The sequence below is a fragment of the Macrosteles quadrilineatus genome, unplaced genomic scaffold (assembly GCF_028750875.1).
Source record: "Macrosteles quadrilineatus isolate MER2022 unplaced genomic scaffold, UCM_ALF_1.0 Scaffold_7__1_contigs__length_78375512, whole genome shotgun sequence".
In the NCBI taxonomy this organism is placed as follows: domain Eukaryota; kingdom Metazoa; phylum Arthropoda; class Insecta; order Hemiptera; family Cicadellidae; genus Macrosteles; species Macrosteles quadrilineatus.
Genome location: NW_026542600.1, coordinates 4,336,522 through 4,356,684, shown reverse-complemented (window position 1 = coordinate 4,356,684; position 20,163 = coordinate 4,336,522). Strand labels below are relative to the sequence as shown.

General features: G+C 35.6%; 1 protein-coding gene across 1 annotated transcript in view; it reads right to left on the bottom strand.

Moving 5' to 3' along the window:
* LOC128997814 (enhancer of polycomb homolog 1-like) overlaps positions 1-20,163 on the bottom strand; it is a 51,708-nt gene that overhangs the window by 26,389 nt on the left and 5,156 nt on the right. The window contains exons 2-5 of the mRNA XM_054423552.1: positions 18,270-18,408; positions 15,870-15,970; positions 10,265-10,405; positions 3,406-3,665 (exon numbers count right to left, since the gene is read on the bottom strand). Coding sequence (XP_054279527.1) covers positions 3,406-3,665; positions 10,265-10,405; positions 15,870-15,970; positions 18,270-18,408 — 641 coding nt within the window. The remainder of the gene's footprint in view (positions 1-3,405; positions 3,666-10,264; positions 10,406-15,869; positions 15,971-18,269; positions 18,409-20,163) is intronic.

The window sequence follows — 20,163 nt, the reverse complement described above, 5'->3', positions numbered from 1 at the left end:
ACGTCCAGTAATCCGGCACTGTGTTTCCGCCAATGAGTCAGTAAATTTTCATGTCTAGACTTGAAAACGCGAGTGTCCACATTTCACAACAGCAGTACACTAACGACTGATGTCTGCTACGGGTAGTTGCGTACAGTGTGTGGCGTGTGAGTTGAGTGAAGGCAGTGTTGTGAGTACAGTGTACATACTATACAATCTACAAGTGTAGTGCGATGTCGGGAAAACGTAAGCATGTAACGCTGACTTTAGATAAAATGTATACGATTTTAAAACGTTTGGAAAAGGGTGAAAAGTTGGCTCATCTGTCTAAGGAATACAATATCGGCCGTGCAACTATACACGACATAAAGAAGAAGAAGGAGCAAATCGAATCATTCTTTAAGGCCCGTCCAAACCGAAGCGGGAAAGCGGCGGGAGCGGGAAGGTGGCGGGACGAGTTCCCGTGCGGGATTTTAAAACACATGGTGTTAGATGTGAGCACCCACACTAGAGCGGTACCGCTCCCGCCGTCCCGCAGCGTTGTTCGATCGTCCCGCCGGTTTGAAACATGTTGGATTTTCTGGCTCGTACCGCCGCAGGAACACATGGGTACATGACTTATTTGGTACCGAGACGTTTGAGAAGATGGCTGAGGATTATTCCAGTGCGTTGTTCATTAAACAGTTCATCAAAACACGCGATGGTCATCCTAAAATAAATATAAAACCATCTTTCGTCTTTGGATCCGGCATAAGGGTAACCAAATACGCCAAATAAATGACCGTTTAGATTGATTTCATGAACCTAAACAGATCGCCGTCTTGCAGCTTCATCTTATCTTCAGCTGTTGCTAGCAAAAGCAAAGCTTCTTCTTCTTGTACATTACGATTCATGACATGAACGCATAAAATACAAACATTCACTTAACACAACCGAACACTCTGTAGCTAAGATGGAAATGAACTGAGGAGTCGTCCCGCTTCCCGCTGCCTGCAGCTTCGGTGTGGGCTACCTCTTTCCCGCCACGTATCGCTGCCGCTGGTTCCCGCCGGTCATTCGCCCCCTTCCCGCTCCCGCACCGCTCCCGCCACTTTCCCGCTTCGGTTTGGACGAGCCTTTAAGAGGAGTAGTGAATCATCTTCAAAGGTAAGAAATACATTAAAAATGGGCGAATTTCCGCAAGTAGAAGTTACACTTTATAATTGGTTCATGCAAGAAAGGAGCTGACACACGCCAATTTCAGGCGATATTATAAGGAAAAAGGCAAAACTGTTTTATAACAAAATTATGAAAAAGGACGACTTCTGTGCCAATGTTGGGTGGCTGGATAAACGACGCTTTGGAATTTGATTGCTAACAATGACTGGAGAAAGGCTTTCGTGTGTTGTAGCAGTTGCAGAGCCTTTTGTTGAAAAATTTAAAGAAATCGTGGTGAAATGGACTTAGGCCCAGATCAGATCTACAATGCTGACGAGAGTAGTCTGTTTTGGCGTCTTTTGCCGAAACAAACATTCGTTCATAGAGAGGAAGCTAGTGCCCCAGGTCGCAAGTTGGCCAAAGATAGAGTAACTTTTATGCCGTGTTGTAATGCTAGTGGCACGCTTAAATTAGAATTGCTGGTTATTGGGAAAGTCAAAAAGCCAAGGGCGTTCAAAAACACACAGTTGCCAGTTACATACACAAACTCGACAAAGGGATGGATGACAAAAACTCTTTTTTCGGAATGGTTTCATAAAACTTTTGTTCCATCAGTAAAAAAGTTTTTGAAAACACAGAAACTGCCTCAAAAAGCACTTTTGTTGCTTGATAATTGTCCTGGACATCCAGATGAGGATGAGTTAAAAAGTAGGGATGGAAAAATCACTGCTTTATTTTTGCCCCCAAATATAACTCCGATACTCCAGCCCATGGACCAAAATGTGATCTAAACTATAAAAACAAATAACAAAAAAACCCTGTTGTACAGTGTTTTGTCAAAAGAGGGGAGTGTTGTTACATCTCTAAAGAAAACCAACCTGAAAGATGTTGTGTTTAATCTTGCAAGCGCATTGGAAAAACTTGCATCAAAAACAATGTTTGTTCATGGGCGAAGTTGTGGCTTCTCTTGATTTATTAGAGGTTTACAGAAGACAATCAAATCCTCAAACGACAGTGACAACAGATCCTGAGCTAAATGGTTTGAAAGAAGCAATAGCCGAACAGTTAGTGTAGTAGACGATCCAGAAGATCTGACATCAGCCAATGTTACCGCCTGGTTAGAAGGAGCAGACGACGAGCAGTGTCAAATCATGACAGACGATGAGATCATCGAAGATCTTCTAGACGGCAGTGACGTGGAGGAGGGGGATGAGGAGGGCGGAGTGGGCGGAGCCAGTACAGCTGCAGCTGCACACACAGTCAACACGGATTCGGCGCTCTGTGCCTACGCAACTGCAATAACTTGGGAGGAAGAAAACGGTGCTTCAGCTTCCTATATTATGACACTAAAGAGGCTCCAGGAAAATGTTTTAAAACTTTCTTTTAATGCAAAGAAGCAGAAAAATATTACAAACTATTTTGCTGTTGTTTAAGTAGGTCTTACATGTAAAGTGTACAGTAGGCCTACAGTTGTGTAATTTTCATTTTGTACACGTACAGTATTTAGTGATTATCTTTGTTCATTGTCTGAAAGTGTATTGTACTGTTGTTTGCTGTTTCATATCACTGTTTCTTTTTCACAATACAGTAATACATTAAACAACATTTCATTAGGCCTATACTGTACAGAAATTCAAATGATTGTTATCATAGTTATCGTAGTTTTCGTTTTAATAAAAATGTTGTTTATTGTAAAACTACTTCAATTTCTGATGCATTTCCACTAATCCGGCATTTTCTATAATCCGGCCCTACTAATCCCCATATAGGGCAGGATTAACAAGATCCTACTGTATACTAATTTTTAAAATTGAAATTCCAGGTTTCTTCCTGGATTTTGAAAGCTGTTCCAGGTTCCCGTGGGAATGTTTAGCTATAAACGATAACCAGTTCAAGACCTACAGCTTAATTTTTCTTTTATAACATTAAATGTATATTTCTAAATTGTTCCAAAGTTCAGTGAGTTAGTGTTGCAAAAATAATACACTTTAATATTGTGATCATATTTATTATCATCTTCAAAACATAAAGTCATGAAAACAATGGCCCCCCTTGGTTCAGAAAACGTTATCATCGTCATCCCCCGACACGGCATAATCCTGAATATCTTGCACGAAAACACTTAATTGAAAGTTGGCTGGTGACAAGTGGTAAATCAAAGACAACTTTGATGTATTTCAACTTAGTCTTGTCATGGACAGTTCATTTACTTTCATTCTGTGTATTTATATCCCCGTTTGTGTCTACGTACTAGAAAATAATGTTTAAGATAGTAGAAAGATAAATTACCTCTTTTCAAACACTTCGACCGTAAGGTGAAGCAGTTCTCGTTTGGAGTTTTCCCTGCGTTTAACCAGCTCCAGCAATGTCACAGCTCGACTGAGGTCCCTCTTTAATTTGACCATTTTCTCGTATGTTGACTCGTCATTCTTCCTGTTCTTCCTAGTTTGCATCTTCTCTGTTCTTCGTCGAAAGGCAAGGTAAGGGTTGTTGTTGCTGTTACTTCCCCTATGAGCTTCGGTTTTCACACAGGGAATCAGTGCTTGTTGCTACAACATCAAGTGTTCATTAACATCAGAAACTCATCAATAGCAGTTAAGGCTTACTCATATAGGCTGGGCAAAAACGTAAGAATTATCACTCCGATTATCACTCCAAATTACATAAAATGTGTTAACAATAGTACTGTCTCACACGACTAACTTGCCTTATACTTTGAATTTATAACAAATGTAATATGTGGACTCGCAATCCAAACAGGGGCTACTTTCAGTGTCTGATGTTAGTAACCAGAAATAAAGCAGTTGTAGTAAAGCCACGAAAAGAATCACATTTACTTGGTAACAATCACCCTGAGAGCCCTTTCATTATAATTTGGATTTTCATAGAGGCTTTACTGTTGTGTCCTTAACTGGTACTACTTAGAGAACTGAAATCCTCTGTTCCATTCATTTAACACGTTCAGTGCAGCAGGCATTCCAACAGGCGCTCGCTAATGGCGGCGAGGCCCGGGCGAAGCCCCGGCGCGGTACCGTGACAGCGAACGCAATTGGCATTCAAATATTTCAATCGGACAAATAACAAAAGAGCAGCAGCGATTGTACTGCGTTACCCCGAGATTGGACGTAGTTCCCTAAAACACCTAAAGGTAGCAGCACTGCCTGGTTCAGTAGTCAGTGGCTTTGTAATATGGCTTGAAGAGAGAAAATCCCCGAAACCGGGAAAAAGCATTGTCAGACGGGATTTTATGGGAAATTTTAGTACCAACCTACACCAAAATAAAGCTCACATTCTAAGCTACAGGTTAGCAAGGACTTTAACGTTCCCCAGCAATGGCTGAGCACATACTGAACTAATGTAGTGGGGGTTGCGCAACTACATCAATTGATGTAGTCAGCACTGAACGTGTTAATAGGCAGCAGATACTGTCAATTGTTATTATGATTTGTTACACTTTCTGGGGAAAAGCCTGAGAGCGCCGTTCCTGTGTACCTTTAGAATTCAGTGCTAGTGCCCTGCGATATAACTCAACACAGTATTTGCTCAATATAGTTTGCACATTCTAACACAAAGATAGATGGCACTTGCTAATAGCTTCAAGGCTCTCAAAGAATACCTAAAATAAACATGAACGCTAAAATGAAATCCAGCAAAAACTGACGTTTTACGCCTCTATCTGTAAGACTGGCTATATAAAATGAAAAGCTTCCATTTTGTAAGAATGTCTATCTAAAATGAAAAGCTTTCATCAGTAAGTCTGGCTAAAGTCAAAGTCAAAGTCATCTTTATTGTCACAAAACGTTTTTTTTTTAATGCTCTGGCACAGCCAGACAAAACAGGTTACATTGTCAAACTATACTAAAATAAACTAGCTTATATTGGTAAAAATAAATACATAGTAGGTAACAAAACAAACAATTTACATTGATTTGTCTTCGAGAAACTGACCAATACTATAATAATTTATTCTTTTCCAATAAAAATTCAAAAATTTTTTCTTTAAAAGATACTAATCCTATTATAGATTTGTAGTACCCAGGCAAATTGTTAAAAAATCTTTTACCCATATAAGAAGGTGTCCTTTCCACAAGATTTAATCTGTGTATAGGATATTGAAAATCTGTATGAAATCTAGTGTTATAATTGTGCCGATTATTTTCACTGTGGAGTTTTTCAAAATTTGATTTCACATACAATAAACATTTAAGAATATACAAATTAGGGACGGTTAGAATCTTTAGTTCTTTAAAAAGTTGTTTGCAAGAATGTTTTACGGGTTTCAAAGTCATAATTCTAAGTATTCTTTTTTGAAGTTTAAAAAGTTGATACGAATCAGATGTGACGCCCCAAAGCTCTATTCCATACTGTAAAATTTACGAAAATAAAGCATGATAAATCATTAGTCTAGTGTTTAAATCAACAACATTTCTTAAGACCAACATTTGAAAACATACTGAATTTAACTTTTTAGAGGTGTTATGAATGTGATTCTTCCAATTCAATAAACTATCTACATCAATTCCTAAAAATTAAGCTGTGTTGCTAAGATTTATTTTTTCATTATCAAAATAAATCCAAACTATCTAAAGATGAATAGCTTCCTCTAAAATGAAAAGCTTCCATTTGTATGACTATCTGTCTAATATGAAAAGATTCCATCTGTAAGACTGGATATAAAAAATTAAAAGCTTCTATTTGTATGACTACCTAACTAGTTTGAAAATCTTCTATCTGTAAGACTGATCATCTAAAATAAAAAGCTCCCATCTGTAAGTCTGGCCATCTAAAATGAATAGCTTCCTCTAAAATGAAAAGCTTCCATCTGTAAGACTGGCTATTTAAAATTAAAAGCTTCAATTTGTAAGACTGTCTATCTAAGATGAAAAGCTTCTATTTGTATGACTACCTAACTAGTTTGAAAATCTACCTGTAAGACTGACTATCTAAAATAAAAAGCTTCCATCTGTAAGTCTGGCCATCTAAAATTAATAGCTTCCTCTAAAATGAAAAGCTTCCATTTGTAAGACTGGCCATCTAAAAGGAAAAGCTTTCATCAAGACTGGCCATCTAAAAGGAAAAGCTTTCATCAAGACTGGCCATCTAAAAGGAAAAGCTTCCATTTGTAAGACTGGCCATCTAAAAGGAAAAGCTTTCATCAAGACTGGCCATCTAAAAGGAAAAGCTTTCATCAAGACTGGCCATCTAAAATGAAAAGCTTTCATATGTAAGTCTGGCCATCCAGGTTTGCTGTTACTGGGAGGCTAATAAAGTGTGTTTTAGCGAATTTCCGATATAGGGAATAAGCTAATACCGTAGTACTCATGGTAAGACCTGGACGCGGGACCGATTTTTTTTTTCATTTTGAGGTCCCTAGAGGCCAAAAACACCATCCGTTCAAATTCATGTATATATATATATATATTTATATATATGTATGTCCGTTAGCACAATAACTCGAGCAAAACTGATCCGATTTTGATGCAATTTGGTACAAACGTGTAAACCTACGTTTATTCTAACGAGTTCGCGATCCAGCATGATTGGACCATGGGAACGGGGGTTTTATGGGGTGAAAATAGGTTTTTCCCATTTTTAACCCAAAAAAAATAAAATTTAGCAATTTCTTTCCAAACCATTTTGTAGAGCTTAAAAAAACAAATAATTTAGTAAATTGAAGCGTTGTTATGCGCCTAATGGTTACGGAGAAAATTCCAAAAAATTGTAAATTTAAAATTCTCATGTTATTCTTATGGAGAATAAGTAAACTGTTGTAGTTTGCTTGTTTATGAACATATTTTGATCAAATTTGGAAAATGTTTTTATTTCTTACTAACTATTAACATTTTACAAAAAAAAACAGTTTTACCCTCCCTGATGCAGCAAACCCTTGTTAAACTAATTCTTTTTAAATAGGGAATAAATTTTATATTTTTAAATAGACATTTCAGTGTAAATCCAATCAGTCAAATGGAAATTCGCTTAGTCTGCAGGTTTGCTGCGGTGGAGGTATTTTAGTAAAATATTAGTAGCTTAGTATAAAATAAATAAATTTGCCAAGTTTGATCAAAATATTTCCATAAACAATCAAACTACAACATTTTACAACATTCTTCATAAGAATAACATAAGAATTTTAAATTTGCAATTTTTTTATTTTCTATGTAATCAATAACCGTACAAAAACACTTTGGTATACTAAATTATTTGTTTTTAAGCTCTTTAAAATTGTCTAGAGAGATATTGGGAAATGTGTTTTGAGGGTGAAAAATATGGAAAACAATTTTTACCCCATAAAACCCTGTTCCCATTGCCCGATCATGCTGGTTTGTGAACTCATTCAAGTTTATCCCGCCTTAGGCCTACACCTTCAAACCAAATTTCATCATAGGGAAAATTTGCTAAAACTAGATAAAATAATACAGTCACAACTATTCTTTGAATAAATAATCTAACATTTTTAATGTTGCACATTCAACAAGGCTGATATGGATATGTCAGTCCATTGTTTACATATCACCTGGCAGTGTGCATTTTGTAACTTATTTGCAATGTTAGCCAAGAGAAGACTGTTTATTATACCCATAAAGAACTTGGGAATAATTGGAACACATCTATTAAACCTTGTGCAAACTCAATTTGAATATATAGGCTACTAGAAATTTAGAATTTTTTTCAAACCTAATGGGAGACGAGCTATACATCAAGTCAATAATAATCAAATGATAATCAAATATGATCAATTTAGAAAGAGGAGAAATGACTGAATAAACTTAGATATGAAGTGAAGTGAGTAAAATTGTTTCCATTTCATGTTAAGAAAATATTTGAGGCTTTGAACTCCTAGAGTTATATCAACACTAAACATTAGCAAAACTAGAGCCCAAATTTGGGGGGATACTCTACACAAAAATGCCAGGTGAGATTCCTTGCAGGTCAGTGAGGATCTCTATGATATTAATAAGAAGCTGGTAAAAAGAGGTTTAGCTCTATAATTGAAATGACTTATCATTTACAAACAGATCAAGTAACAGGAAGCCAGTCACAGCAAGAATGATGGAGAGAGCACTTTACAGCTATAGAGACTCAGAAGTTGGAAATGTTTAGGCAAATGGGGAGCTGCAAAGCGCCAGGATTTTACAATACTCCCTATAACATTTTAAAAACAAACCCAAGCATTTTATGAACCACGATAACACCACAGTTGAAGAAGATATTGGAAAAACTAGATAAGGTACAAAAATAAAGTATCTTAGTAAAATAAGAGTGCCAATATTTAAAGATAACCGGATGAGAGATAAAAAAGGTTAACCAGAGACAGATCTAAATGATTCCTGTGCAACATTTGAGTCAAGAATACGACATCTTGAGATATTATCAAGAAGAGAGGATGCTGCAAGATGCAACTGAGTGATTGGGGGTGGCAAGGTGACTTTAAGTACCAATAAATGTAATAAAGATTCCAGGCAAGAGACTCAACTTCCGTGTTACCAACAGGAGTCCGCTTTTCGTGTTTACTATTTTATTTTATCGGCTGTATGTGTATGCATATATATGTTATGTATCAAACACTTTTAAGCCTGACGACCTTTATGTGAAGACATCATATTATCCTTGTACACACCTGTTGATGACTCATAGCAGGTCAAAACTTGTTGAGTGGAACAAATGGATTGGTAATCAAACCATATTATTAGTTTTTCTTTACAATCCGGAGGCTATTCATACAACCTAATAAAAAAAGATTTGTCTATTGAGTTTTTAAAGGTAGGCCTTAGAAGAGAATCTATGCTTCATATCTCATATTTTTGTTATTATAAATCAAAATCATTTGTGAGGCTACTTGTTTGAAAATACATTTTAAATAAAAACTAAACTACTATGTTTCTTGTACAAAAGTAAATCAATTGTATCAGTTTCTAACTCTTTTATTTAAATTTTGCATACCAAATTCCAAGTAGTCCTAATTTTATAAATGTCTTTGAAATAGTATTATTGTTTATACTATCTTTATACAATACATCACTTTCTGGCCTCACACTAATACTAATGTTCATCTCAAAGATGGCCATGGAATAAACTGAAAAAACTCAAATTGTAATGATTCGTCTCACAGACTACGGCACATTTTAACAAATTCCAAACCTAAAAACCAATGACCACACACTGAAAACTCATGCGGGAGTGTCGGAGTATGACATCCCCTCTAATCCACAACTACGCCTACCATATCAGCTGATCTTAGCAATGTTGCGTCGTCTGTCAGAAAAATGAATAAATTATCACCATTATTTAAGATTTACGGAATGTGTCTTGCCTGCTATTATTCACAACGATAAGAATCTAAACTTAACTCCTCTAACTCTTATACCATGCTTAAACTCTTACGAATAAAATTTACAAAATTTCTTAGTGACAAATATGGAATCATCTTAATACGATTTAGAATATATTTTAGAGAGGGTTTTGTGCTCTTGTAATTAACTTAAAAGTAAGCAAATTATATAATCTGTCTTGAAATAAATAATTTCAGAATTACATAAAGCTGTCATAGGCCTACATTTAAGCTAGGGACACATTTAGATTTAATAAAAATATTAAAACTAAACTTAAGCTATTGAATACAACACAAATATAGAGAGAAATAGTACTCAACCAACCTTCAATGTCAACATTTAATATCATTGAAGACCAAGAGGAATGGTCACGCCACACTCACACACACAAACACACCTGGTGTACAAACACATGTTTGCCTGGTCATCACATCTATTTCCAGGCTTATTAATCAACGCAACACATTTCCAAAGCAAATACTAACAACAATGAAGGAAAAAACTTAACCCAACTAATTCAAAAATGTTTCAATGGCGGAGTGTATTAGCTCTAACTAACTATATAAATACTCTGTGTGGACAAAACAAGAGGATTACAATACAGAATTATCTCGCAAGTATTGTCCAATAGCTTTAAGAGACAAGCACAACATTGTTGGCGTTGAGGAATGGCAGTGAAATGTGAGATGTTGATTCGACAAAGCGGAAATCATCTTTTAACATATTTAGGTCTCCTATCCTCATAAGAGTACATGTTTGATATTTTTCCACAAAGGAATTCAAATTTAAATTTAATCAAGTCAAAAAACACTTACTGTACGGAGTCTTTTGTTGAGCCAATAATCATACACAGCTATGATTAAGTCGTCGTCCTCCTTCAACAACACTTTGGCCTCCGCTTGTGTGACGACAGAATGCCCGCTGTTCTTTTCCAGGCGATCCATCATTTCTTCAAACTGAGGAAAATAGAAAAAGTTAAAACTCGGCTATCTTCTTCTCTTAAATCAACTCAAATTTGATAAGCATGATGTATTATTTGTTCATTAATGCTTGCAATTTAAAAAAGGGTACTCTGTGATCATTTTTACTTACTACTATAGTCCTTGTTGTTTAACAAATAAGTCTTCCTAATCATTATAACTTGCTTTATACACCATAGAATAAGTGCTATAATTAATCAGGAACAACACTACTTATTTTATTTATCTACTAGGCCTATTCAGTAAAAGGATATTTATTGATATTATACGATGTTGTAAAAGTTGTCCTTTGCTTCGGTGAAACACAAGTGTTAGTTGGGCTACATAATAATGCAGTGTTACCCCTAAATAATGAGAAATTTTGTAAGGTATTGTGAATTATCTTAGATTACTGAATCCTGGATTAATTATATAGATTACCAATTTAACATAAACTTTATGTAGGATATTTTCTACCAATATGCCCAAACTTAGTTGTAGCAATTCTTCTTAGTTATAATAATACTTTCCCAACCCTTAAAACTTGACAAAACCATCAAGATATTACCGACATATAAATAAAATAATGACCTACTTTTTAGTGCTAGATAAGGTACAATGTAGACTAACAAGATACAAGATACAAGAACTATATTGTTAGCAAAATACATAATATGGTACATTAGTATCTCCTAAATCGTCAATTAATCCTAAACATTAACATAAAAACATAAACATAACAATGCCTACTACAGCTCCTTATTTCAATTTTGGCTATTTTAATGGTTCTTAGAATAAAAACACTACCTTACTTATCTTATTTTTGCACGTAGAATTTGATTCACTGGAAATACAAAAAATACACTAATCCAGCTAGTCCAGCTAATCCGAACTTCAGGCTAGTTTGGACCACCTCTTGGGAAAAAAGGTTACTGTATTTAAATTTTAGTTTGTTTAAAGGAAAAAAAACATCTTGGCTGTGGAATAATTATTGAGGAGAAAGGAAGGATACTAACTCACCTGAATAAAGAAGTCTCAGAAGGTCAAGAGAACACATAAAAAGTACACATTAAGCTGATATTTTCAGGGGCTTCTTCAGAGGTAGAAGTTAGAATGGCAGTTGTATTTAAATCTTAAAAGGGTTAGAAACAAGAAAGTATTTTGTAATACTAAGTATGGCGTCCAGCTGATGAGGAAACCAGGTCGATAACTACGGATGGTTCCGTGATCGTGGAAGATGCACTGTGTCGACGTTATCGCCGCAGCAGTAGGTATACTGCCATTTACTCATTAAAATGAATGTTTTATTTTATTGTACATTAACAATGGCAGGTAACCTAAGTTACCCTTATTTTTTTATGGGAGCAAAGTATTAACAAGACTGGTGTAATATGAGTTAGGCCTAGTTTCCGGTTGTATATGTTACCCCTATTTTTTATGAGAGTAACGTATTAACGGACACTGATGTAATATGAGTTAGGCCTAGTTTCCGGTTATATATGTTACCCCTATTTTATATGGGAGTAACGTATTAACGGGACACTGGTGTAATATGAGTTAGGCCTAGTTTCCGGTTGTATATGTTACCCCTATTTTTTATGAGAGTAACGTATTAACGGACACTGATGTAATATGAGTTAGGCCTAGTTTCCGGTTATATATGTTACCCCTATTTTATATGGGAATAACGTATTAACGGACACTGATGTAATATGAGTTAGGCCTAGTTTCCGGTTGTATATGTTACCCCTATTTTTTATGAGAGTAACGTATTAACGGACACTGATGTAATATGAGTTAGGCCTAGTTTCCGGTTATATATGTTACCCCTATTTTATATGGGAATAACGTATTAACGGACACTGATGTAATATGAGTTAGGCCTAGTTTCCGGTTGTATATGTTACCCCTATTTTTTATGAGAGTAACGTATTAACGGACACTGATGTAATATGAGTTAGGCCTAGTTTCCGGTTATATATGTTACCCCTATTTTATATGGGAGTAACGTATTAACGGGACACTGGTGTAATATGCCTAGTTTTCAGGCATTTGTTTAGTTCTCAACCAGCTGAAGCTGAACAAAGAAATTGTTGTTGTTGTTGTTATTGTTATGAACATGGCATCACATCTTGATTGAGTCTAAAATAGTACTAAGTTGGTAGGCTAATAAGATTTGTTTGCCGTGATAACATAACTGATGGCTTCAAAATTGTTTTTCAAAAGTTTCACCCATAGGAATGTCCAAGAATATGTGGTATCGAGAATCGACACATTGCTTAAATTTTAAATGTATAAAAACTCCCATTGCTACAATACTGTTCTAAAAAATTTGATAATATATCAAGTTGGATGCCAGGTTTTTGTCAAGTATTTATTTATCTTAGTAGTCTATGCCTCAGTCTATTAAGCCTGATCTTTGTATGTATGACAAACATATTTTGAAATAGGGGTTCATTTCGACACGGGAGCTTAACTTTAACAAAATCTTGAAATTATAGTTTTATTCATTTCAAAAAATCTAAATTCAAAAATCTTTTGTTTTATCTATTTGTTTGCTTTTATTCACTGTTTGTCATGCATTCCTATTTTTTTATATTATCAAAACTTTATACGATTGAAACAGCTAAGGAATAACACAGTCTGGCAATGAAGAGGGACTGTAGGCCACCTGTAGTAGGGCCTAGTGGTGAGTTAAGCAATGTGTCAATCTTTCTAGAGCCTAGACCCTAATCAAAATATATGTACCTATTTGTTTTTTAAACATATTTTAAAGACATAGTAAGACATACTTTAATTAATGTTACTGAATTAAACTAAAGAACAAAAAATTTATAGAGAGAAAAAGTGCTGATCGATTAAAAAGTTCAATTAGCTCTGCTCTCTGCACTGGTGGAGCAACACCAGTACAATTTTGGTCAAAAGTAAATACGTGTACAAAATACCATAGACGTTACAAAAAAACCAATGTGTGTGTATAAGAATAATATAAATATGAATAAAAACTTGTATTGTATCGCGTATTGTACATTCATTGCTACAATATTCCTCGAGCTGTGGTATTTCTCGACTTGTCATTGTTGATTATATTTATTTGCTTCATCTATGGCCAAGCTCATTTAACTGTGTAACACAGGGGATCACATACTTCTAATGATATCTGCAAATACAACCAGTTTGAACAGAAAAAAGGATATGCTGTGGTTTGGGGAAAACATCTTCCACCACCTGATAAAAAAACATCTTCCACCCGGTACTCAAATACCATTTCAAGTGGCGCAAGTAGCAGTTTTAAGGATCAGTATGTGTAGCAAGACAGGGTACTCAAAATCTTTTTAAATCGAAAAATTAGCCTACAAACCTAAGTAAACGTCCTATTTTTTTTTTTTTTTTTACTATTCACTTTACATTTTAATTAGACAACTTCCTCACAAAAGAAAACCACTCGACCTAAAAATTTAAATTAAAATTATATTTAAATAGTTTCCTTCCGGATCAACTGTCATGAAAACATCAGTTGATGTGTCCATATATTTATTTAGAGTAGTACAGTAGACTCTCTCTTATCCGGACTTCTCGGGACCGAGGCCAGTCCGGGTAACAGTTTTTCCAGTTAAACCGATGTCCCCAAAACTCGTTAAAGCAGACCGTTTAAATGCATGTATACACTATTTGACTTAAATTTACGAGAGCATTGTATATAGGCACATGATCACTGGTCTCTAATCTTTCCAACGAGAACAGTTGTTTCAGTACCACCCACTTCCTGCCGATCTAGTCTGGTTAAACCGATTTGCTGATAAAAATCGTCCAGTTAAAGAGATGTCATTTCCGCCGAGTGTAGTCCGGTTAAAAGGTGTCCTGATAAGAGGGAGTCTACTATAATACATTTGGCTGTTTTTCCAGGGGTTTAAGAATCTGTCGCTTAAGTCTATTGATGAGGTAGGGGCAGAGGCAGAGCGAGGTAGCGCCCTTTGCCCGGCTTTAGAGGCGATCACCAATAGGACCACATATAAACTCCTAGTAGGATAGAAACCCACAGTTCATATACCAGTATATTTATAGTGATACAGTGTTTCGATTAATTTTTTTTTTGTATTTACTACCAGTTAACTGATAGCTCTAGAAGCCCAACAAGCCTACAGGGTACAGCATGCATAGTTGACTGCACATGGCCAGTAGGCTAGTAGCTAACTTTTAATAGCCTACCAAAATAGAAACCCAGATAACAGCAAGTTGATAGTGATATGGGTTATAATTAATTATTAATTTTATGACCGTAACTTAATTTAACAGATTTTCCGATCGTCCGACACCTAATTTCAAGCTTGGATAGTTACAAGGATCAGCTATCAGAGATATTTACTTAGTAGGCTTACTTGGAAGGTATTATTATTCAAGAAAATTCATCACACTACCACCGAGTAATTTAATTACTTATCAATACAGTAGTGAAACTAACATGTTTTTAGTTTTGTGTGAGTAGCAGATACCAGCTTCTTAGTATTTGGTTACAGTAATTGAATTTATTCAAATGTTCTATTACTGTTGGATTGTTAGCTTGGGCATTTTAGAATGGTAGATTAAATTCTATTGTGACAAGCACGTAGGTAACTTAACTACAACGGCCGAGTAGACCCCGCCAGGTGTTGAGGTTATGGTTGTCAAGCCTATGTGTTCACCCTGGCCTGAGATATTGGTTAATGAGGAAAAAGCCAAAGTTACGAAATCAGCAACGAATCCTTGGGAGAGAAGTGACTAGGCAAAGGTCTGGTGCTAAAAAGTGCTCAATTGTTAGGTGGCTCAACTAGACTTGTTCACAGTGCCCATGTAAGCCAGTCCTACAACCATAAGACTCGGCTTTAAGTCTAGTGGGTTCCCGTATCGCACCCCTGAAATTTAACCCAGTCGTAATAGGCTGAGCTATCTTTGGAACATTTTTGATTATTCTATTAATTTTATGTGGAACTGAAGGTCGGTTTCATGACCTTTGCTGTGAATAGTACAGGTATTGCCAGTCTATGGTATTCCTAGGTCACTGGATTCCGAATTGCAAGAGAACTATTTCTAATAAAAATAAAAATGACTCATGTCTCATAATTTATCACAGTACGGTAACAGTGTGTACACCAAATTTTCAATTGATTCACAGGAAATATTGGTATTTCAACAAAATGCTATGTCAAACCTTAAAAAGCAGATGTTGAAAAAAGCTGTTTGGCCTGTATGAGACAAAATACAAGCATAATGAAAGTACCTCATAAAAACACTAAACTTACAAAAAAAAAACACAAGAATTTAGAGTTTGGTGGTGGGTATCAACATTTAATTAGTTATAAAAGTTACACTGTTTGATGAAGTCAATGAGTTAACGCCTAAATACATTTCAAGATTGCTCACTGTTTAATTTTGAATGTTCTTTGAAATCTATATTTTCTGAACACAATTAAACCTTCCACACCTTTAACTCATCGATGTCCAGGGTTTTGCGATGTACTGCCAGCCACTTTTCATCCTCCGAATCCATGTCGTAATCTGGAATATCTTGCTCCATTGTGAATGCTAGAAACATACCAATAATGTCATACCTTAGACAAACATTTATGAAATAACTTTAACAGTTTGATTCAATAACATTTACCCTTGACTATTGATACAACTAAGACATTCCATCCCCATGTTTAAGTTGTCTCCAGTTTTTTTGTCGAATTTGTTTATTTATTTATTTTCCAATAATCACATAACATCATATTCAGACAGGTGATTTTTCATTACAATATTTTATAGTCTCTATTATACTAAAATTATTACTAAAATGCATTTCATATGCTGAGCCTTAACATCTACACAGCTTCCATATATTCCTCCAATGAGAAGAAGACCTTCTCCAAAAGGAAGTTTTTTAACTTCTTTTTGAATTTAGGCAATGAGTTGGTGTCCCTAGTTGAAGAAGGTGATTTGTTATAAATTTTTGGGCCCATGCACTGAGGAGATAAATGGAATACTTTAAGTCTGTGTTGAACTGGTTTTATATTGTTTTTAAATCTAGTGTTGTGAGGATGTGCATGTTGATCTTCCATGAATGTGTCAAAATCACTTTTAACCATTAACACTAATACCGAAACCCTACCTAGGCTGACGTTAACCGAAACCCCCGGTCTGTGAGACCCCATTTGAAAAATAATGGACCCCGCTTAGAAGCACACAAACCGAAACCCTCGGCCTGTGAGACCCCGCTTTAAAATACACTAACGCTGGGCTTCTGAGACGGACATGTTATGAACAGACAACCTGTCAAGGTTACGGCACCCATGCAAAATGAACAAACAATATATCAATTGGTAGGGGAGGAAAAGGGGGGAAGGTATTGGAGGAATGGAATCTCCCAAGTAAACAGTGTTGCCAACATGCGTTTTTCAAAATTCCCGTGGGCCTGTCAGACGGGGTTTCCGTATTAGTGTTAAAGCCAGTTTAAAGATATAAGAACTATACAAAGTAAGCATTTTAAAATGAATGAACAACTTTTTACTGTGAGTGATTTGAGACACTTTCGCTAAGACTCTAACTGAATTTTTTTTGAGGATAAAAATTTGTTCGGCATGACTAGAAGAACCCCATACCGTTAAACCGTAATTCATAATGGAAGAAAAATAAGCGTGGTATACTGCTAATTGTGTGTCTAAATTTGTAGTATGTCGAATCTAGCGCATTCTGTGACTGGCTCACACTAAGTACATTCTGTTTTAATAAAGAATTGGAGACAGCTGGTCCATATAGATTGGATGTCTACTTCTTTATCCAATAGTCAATGATTTTACTGACTAAATATAAATTAAATTTCACAAAGTAAAACTGACATCAACATTTTGTAGGGTGAGAGTAGAAAAACTATTAAAAATAAACGGTAGACCTATCAGCAATCTGACACATACTTTCTCCGATTAGCTTTATCATGGGTAAGTAGTGGAACATGATATTTTATAGGAAAAATCACATAAGTTGCATCATTTAATTTTGAACCGTAATTTGTACATCAGGGGGGGGTTGCACTATTTTGTTCAAAATCATAAGGACCACTAGTGACCTTTTACCTTATATTTTAGTTTTTTTTTTTTTTTTACATATAAATTTCAATCAAAACCGGGTTTTTTTCAAAAATTCCAATTTCTTATAATTTTATATGGGAAAATAACATTAGTTACAGTAGTAACTTTTGAACCATAATGTTTACAGGAATGGGATTTATACCATTTTGTTCAAAACCTAAAGGGCCAACGAACTCAATTTTAATCAAAATGGTTCATGCCGTTTTTGATAAAATTCTATTCTTCTGTTATTTGATGGGTTTTATCAAAAAATCACCATTAAAAATCAAAATTCCAAAAAAAATTTAAAACCCCCTGGAAATACCTTGGATTATTACACACCAAATTTCATAAAAATCGGACTACAGGTGTGATCTGTAGCTCTAACCTACACATCCACACAGACAACACTTCAAAAACTATTTTTTTGGAATCAGGGGGACCCAAAACAGATATATCTAGGCCTACTCAAAACTGATACTCAAAAATTTTGACAAAAACAATACTTTTTCCATAAACTATGTATAAGGGGAGAAAGTAAAAGGATCAATGAACAAACTCAACCATCCAAGCTTAATTTTATTAAGTTGAAACATAATTAAATAATGAATGTTCTTGGTATTTTTTAACAAAAGTATGGTTATGTTTATGTTAAGGAAGGACTGAATCAAACTGACATCATATGACTTTTGGAAAGTGATTACATTTTTCAAACAGCATTAAAAGTGAAAAAAGTAATTAAAAAATTTTTTTTTCAGCTCTCATAAAATACTCACGCTGCATGTGGATCAGTTGCCTCGGCACTTTGTAGTTGGGTGAGTACAGGCGATTATAAGCCACCATGTCTCCGATGTGTATCACTTCTGGAGTGGGGATGAACTGCCCAGTGACGATTGCTCTTTGAAGATGATGTTCCTGAAAGATAAAATAAAAAACTTATTCAATTACATGCACTTTTTCTGTTTGGAAACATCATTTTTGTGGTATCAAAAGCAAATGTTAAAAAAATATAGGTGATAAAAATGAAAAGCTGCTAGGAACTAGATTTGAGGAAGAAAACTGAAATCATTTTTAGACGCTTTTTGTTGGACTAAACACTGTTGATCCAACACCAGCTATCAGCTATGCAGCTCAGAATCAGTGAGATAGCGCTCTAGCTCCCATGAGGAGAATAGGCACGAATAGGCCTATGAAGAGAACTATCCGCAAGCTTATTTCAACAAACTGGCAATCATTTTTTAGTTTTAGAGCATAGCTAATCCGGAAAAGTATGCCAATAAACTAATAGTAGTTTACACAAGATCGTGTAAGGATAGTCTTTACCACACTAGTAGAAAATTAAAGGTACTAGCCTTGGCGAGTGCCTTTAAAACTTTTACTAGTGTTGTAAAGGCTAATTGCGTGAGTGGCGTACACTACTGTACTTTACCTATGACTGGTAAATATTGGACTTTATATGCAGACGACCACTGCCATATGGTGTCGGACATAAATTATTCATCTGAATAGATCAAGAAGACTTAGTCTGGAGTATAGGACTACCTTGATTTATTCAGGAATTCAATACCTGGCCAGTAAAGTTTTCAATATAAACAGATGTAACAAAAAGGTGCACTGAACAAAAGGCGTTCAAGAAAAAACTGAAGACCTATTTATTGGAAAGGGCCTATTACTCTCTGGATGAATTCTGGCAAGATGAAGACATGAAGCCTATAATTTTGTTAATTTACAATTACAAAGCTTCGCAAATTTGTTTTTTGCTGATCATCTAACACCTAAAAACAGATTTCTCCTCTTGTAGGCCTACTTCTTGCATTTCAACTATATTAATTCAGCCTATGCGCGATCGTAGAAGTTGAGAAGGATTTTATCATGGCCGCGGGAGTCAAAAATCATGTCCGTACGCAAACTTGAAAGATCTTCTTTGTCATGATCAAAGAAGACAAAAGTTTATGTCTACGCGCTTGCAAAAGATGTTGACTATTTCTCTGCGCCACAGAAGGATTCCATGATTCCGCCATGATCGGAGGAGATGAAGATGATGTCCCTGCGCTCGCCCGAGATGTTAACTATTTCTCCGCAGCCATAGGAGACATTCGTGATATCACCGTGATCGGAGGAGACGAAGATGATGTCCCTGCGCTCGCCCGAGATGTTAACTATTTCTCCGCAGCCATAGGAGACATTCGTGATATCACCGTGATTGCAGAAGACGAAGATGATGTCTCTGCGCTCGCGCGAGATGTTAACTATTCCTCCGCAGCCATTGGAGACATTTGTGATATCACCGTGATCGCAGAAGACAAAGATGATGTCTCCGCAATCACACACAGAGTTCACTATTTTGTCACAAATGATGAAGATGTAGGCCTACATAATCCCTCCGCGAACACGGCAGATCAGGGTGTCCACAAAATATTTGTCATTAATTTCCATGACTTTCCATGACTATCCATGACCATTTACCATTGATTTCCATGACTCACGAACTTTACACGCAAATTATAATATAACATACACACACAAATAATACTGCCTGGACATGTTATTTTGCAGAAAATACTGAAATATGTAATCAGTTAACATTGGAGTACACTAGGTACAACAATGAACTAAAACAAACCGAAAACTCATAAAATAATTCAACTATAATAAATTGAATTGTCAAAC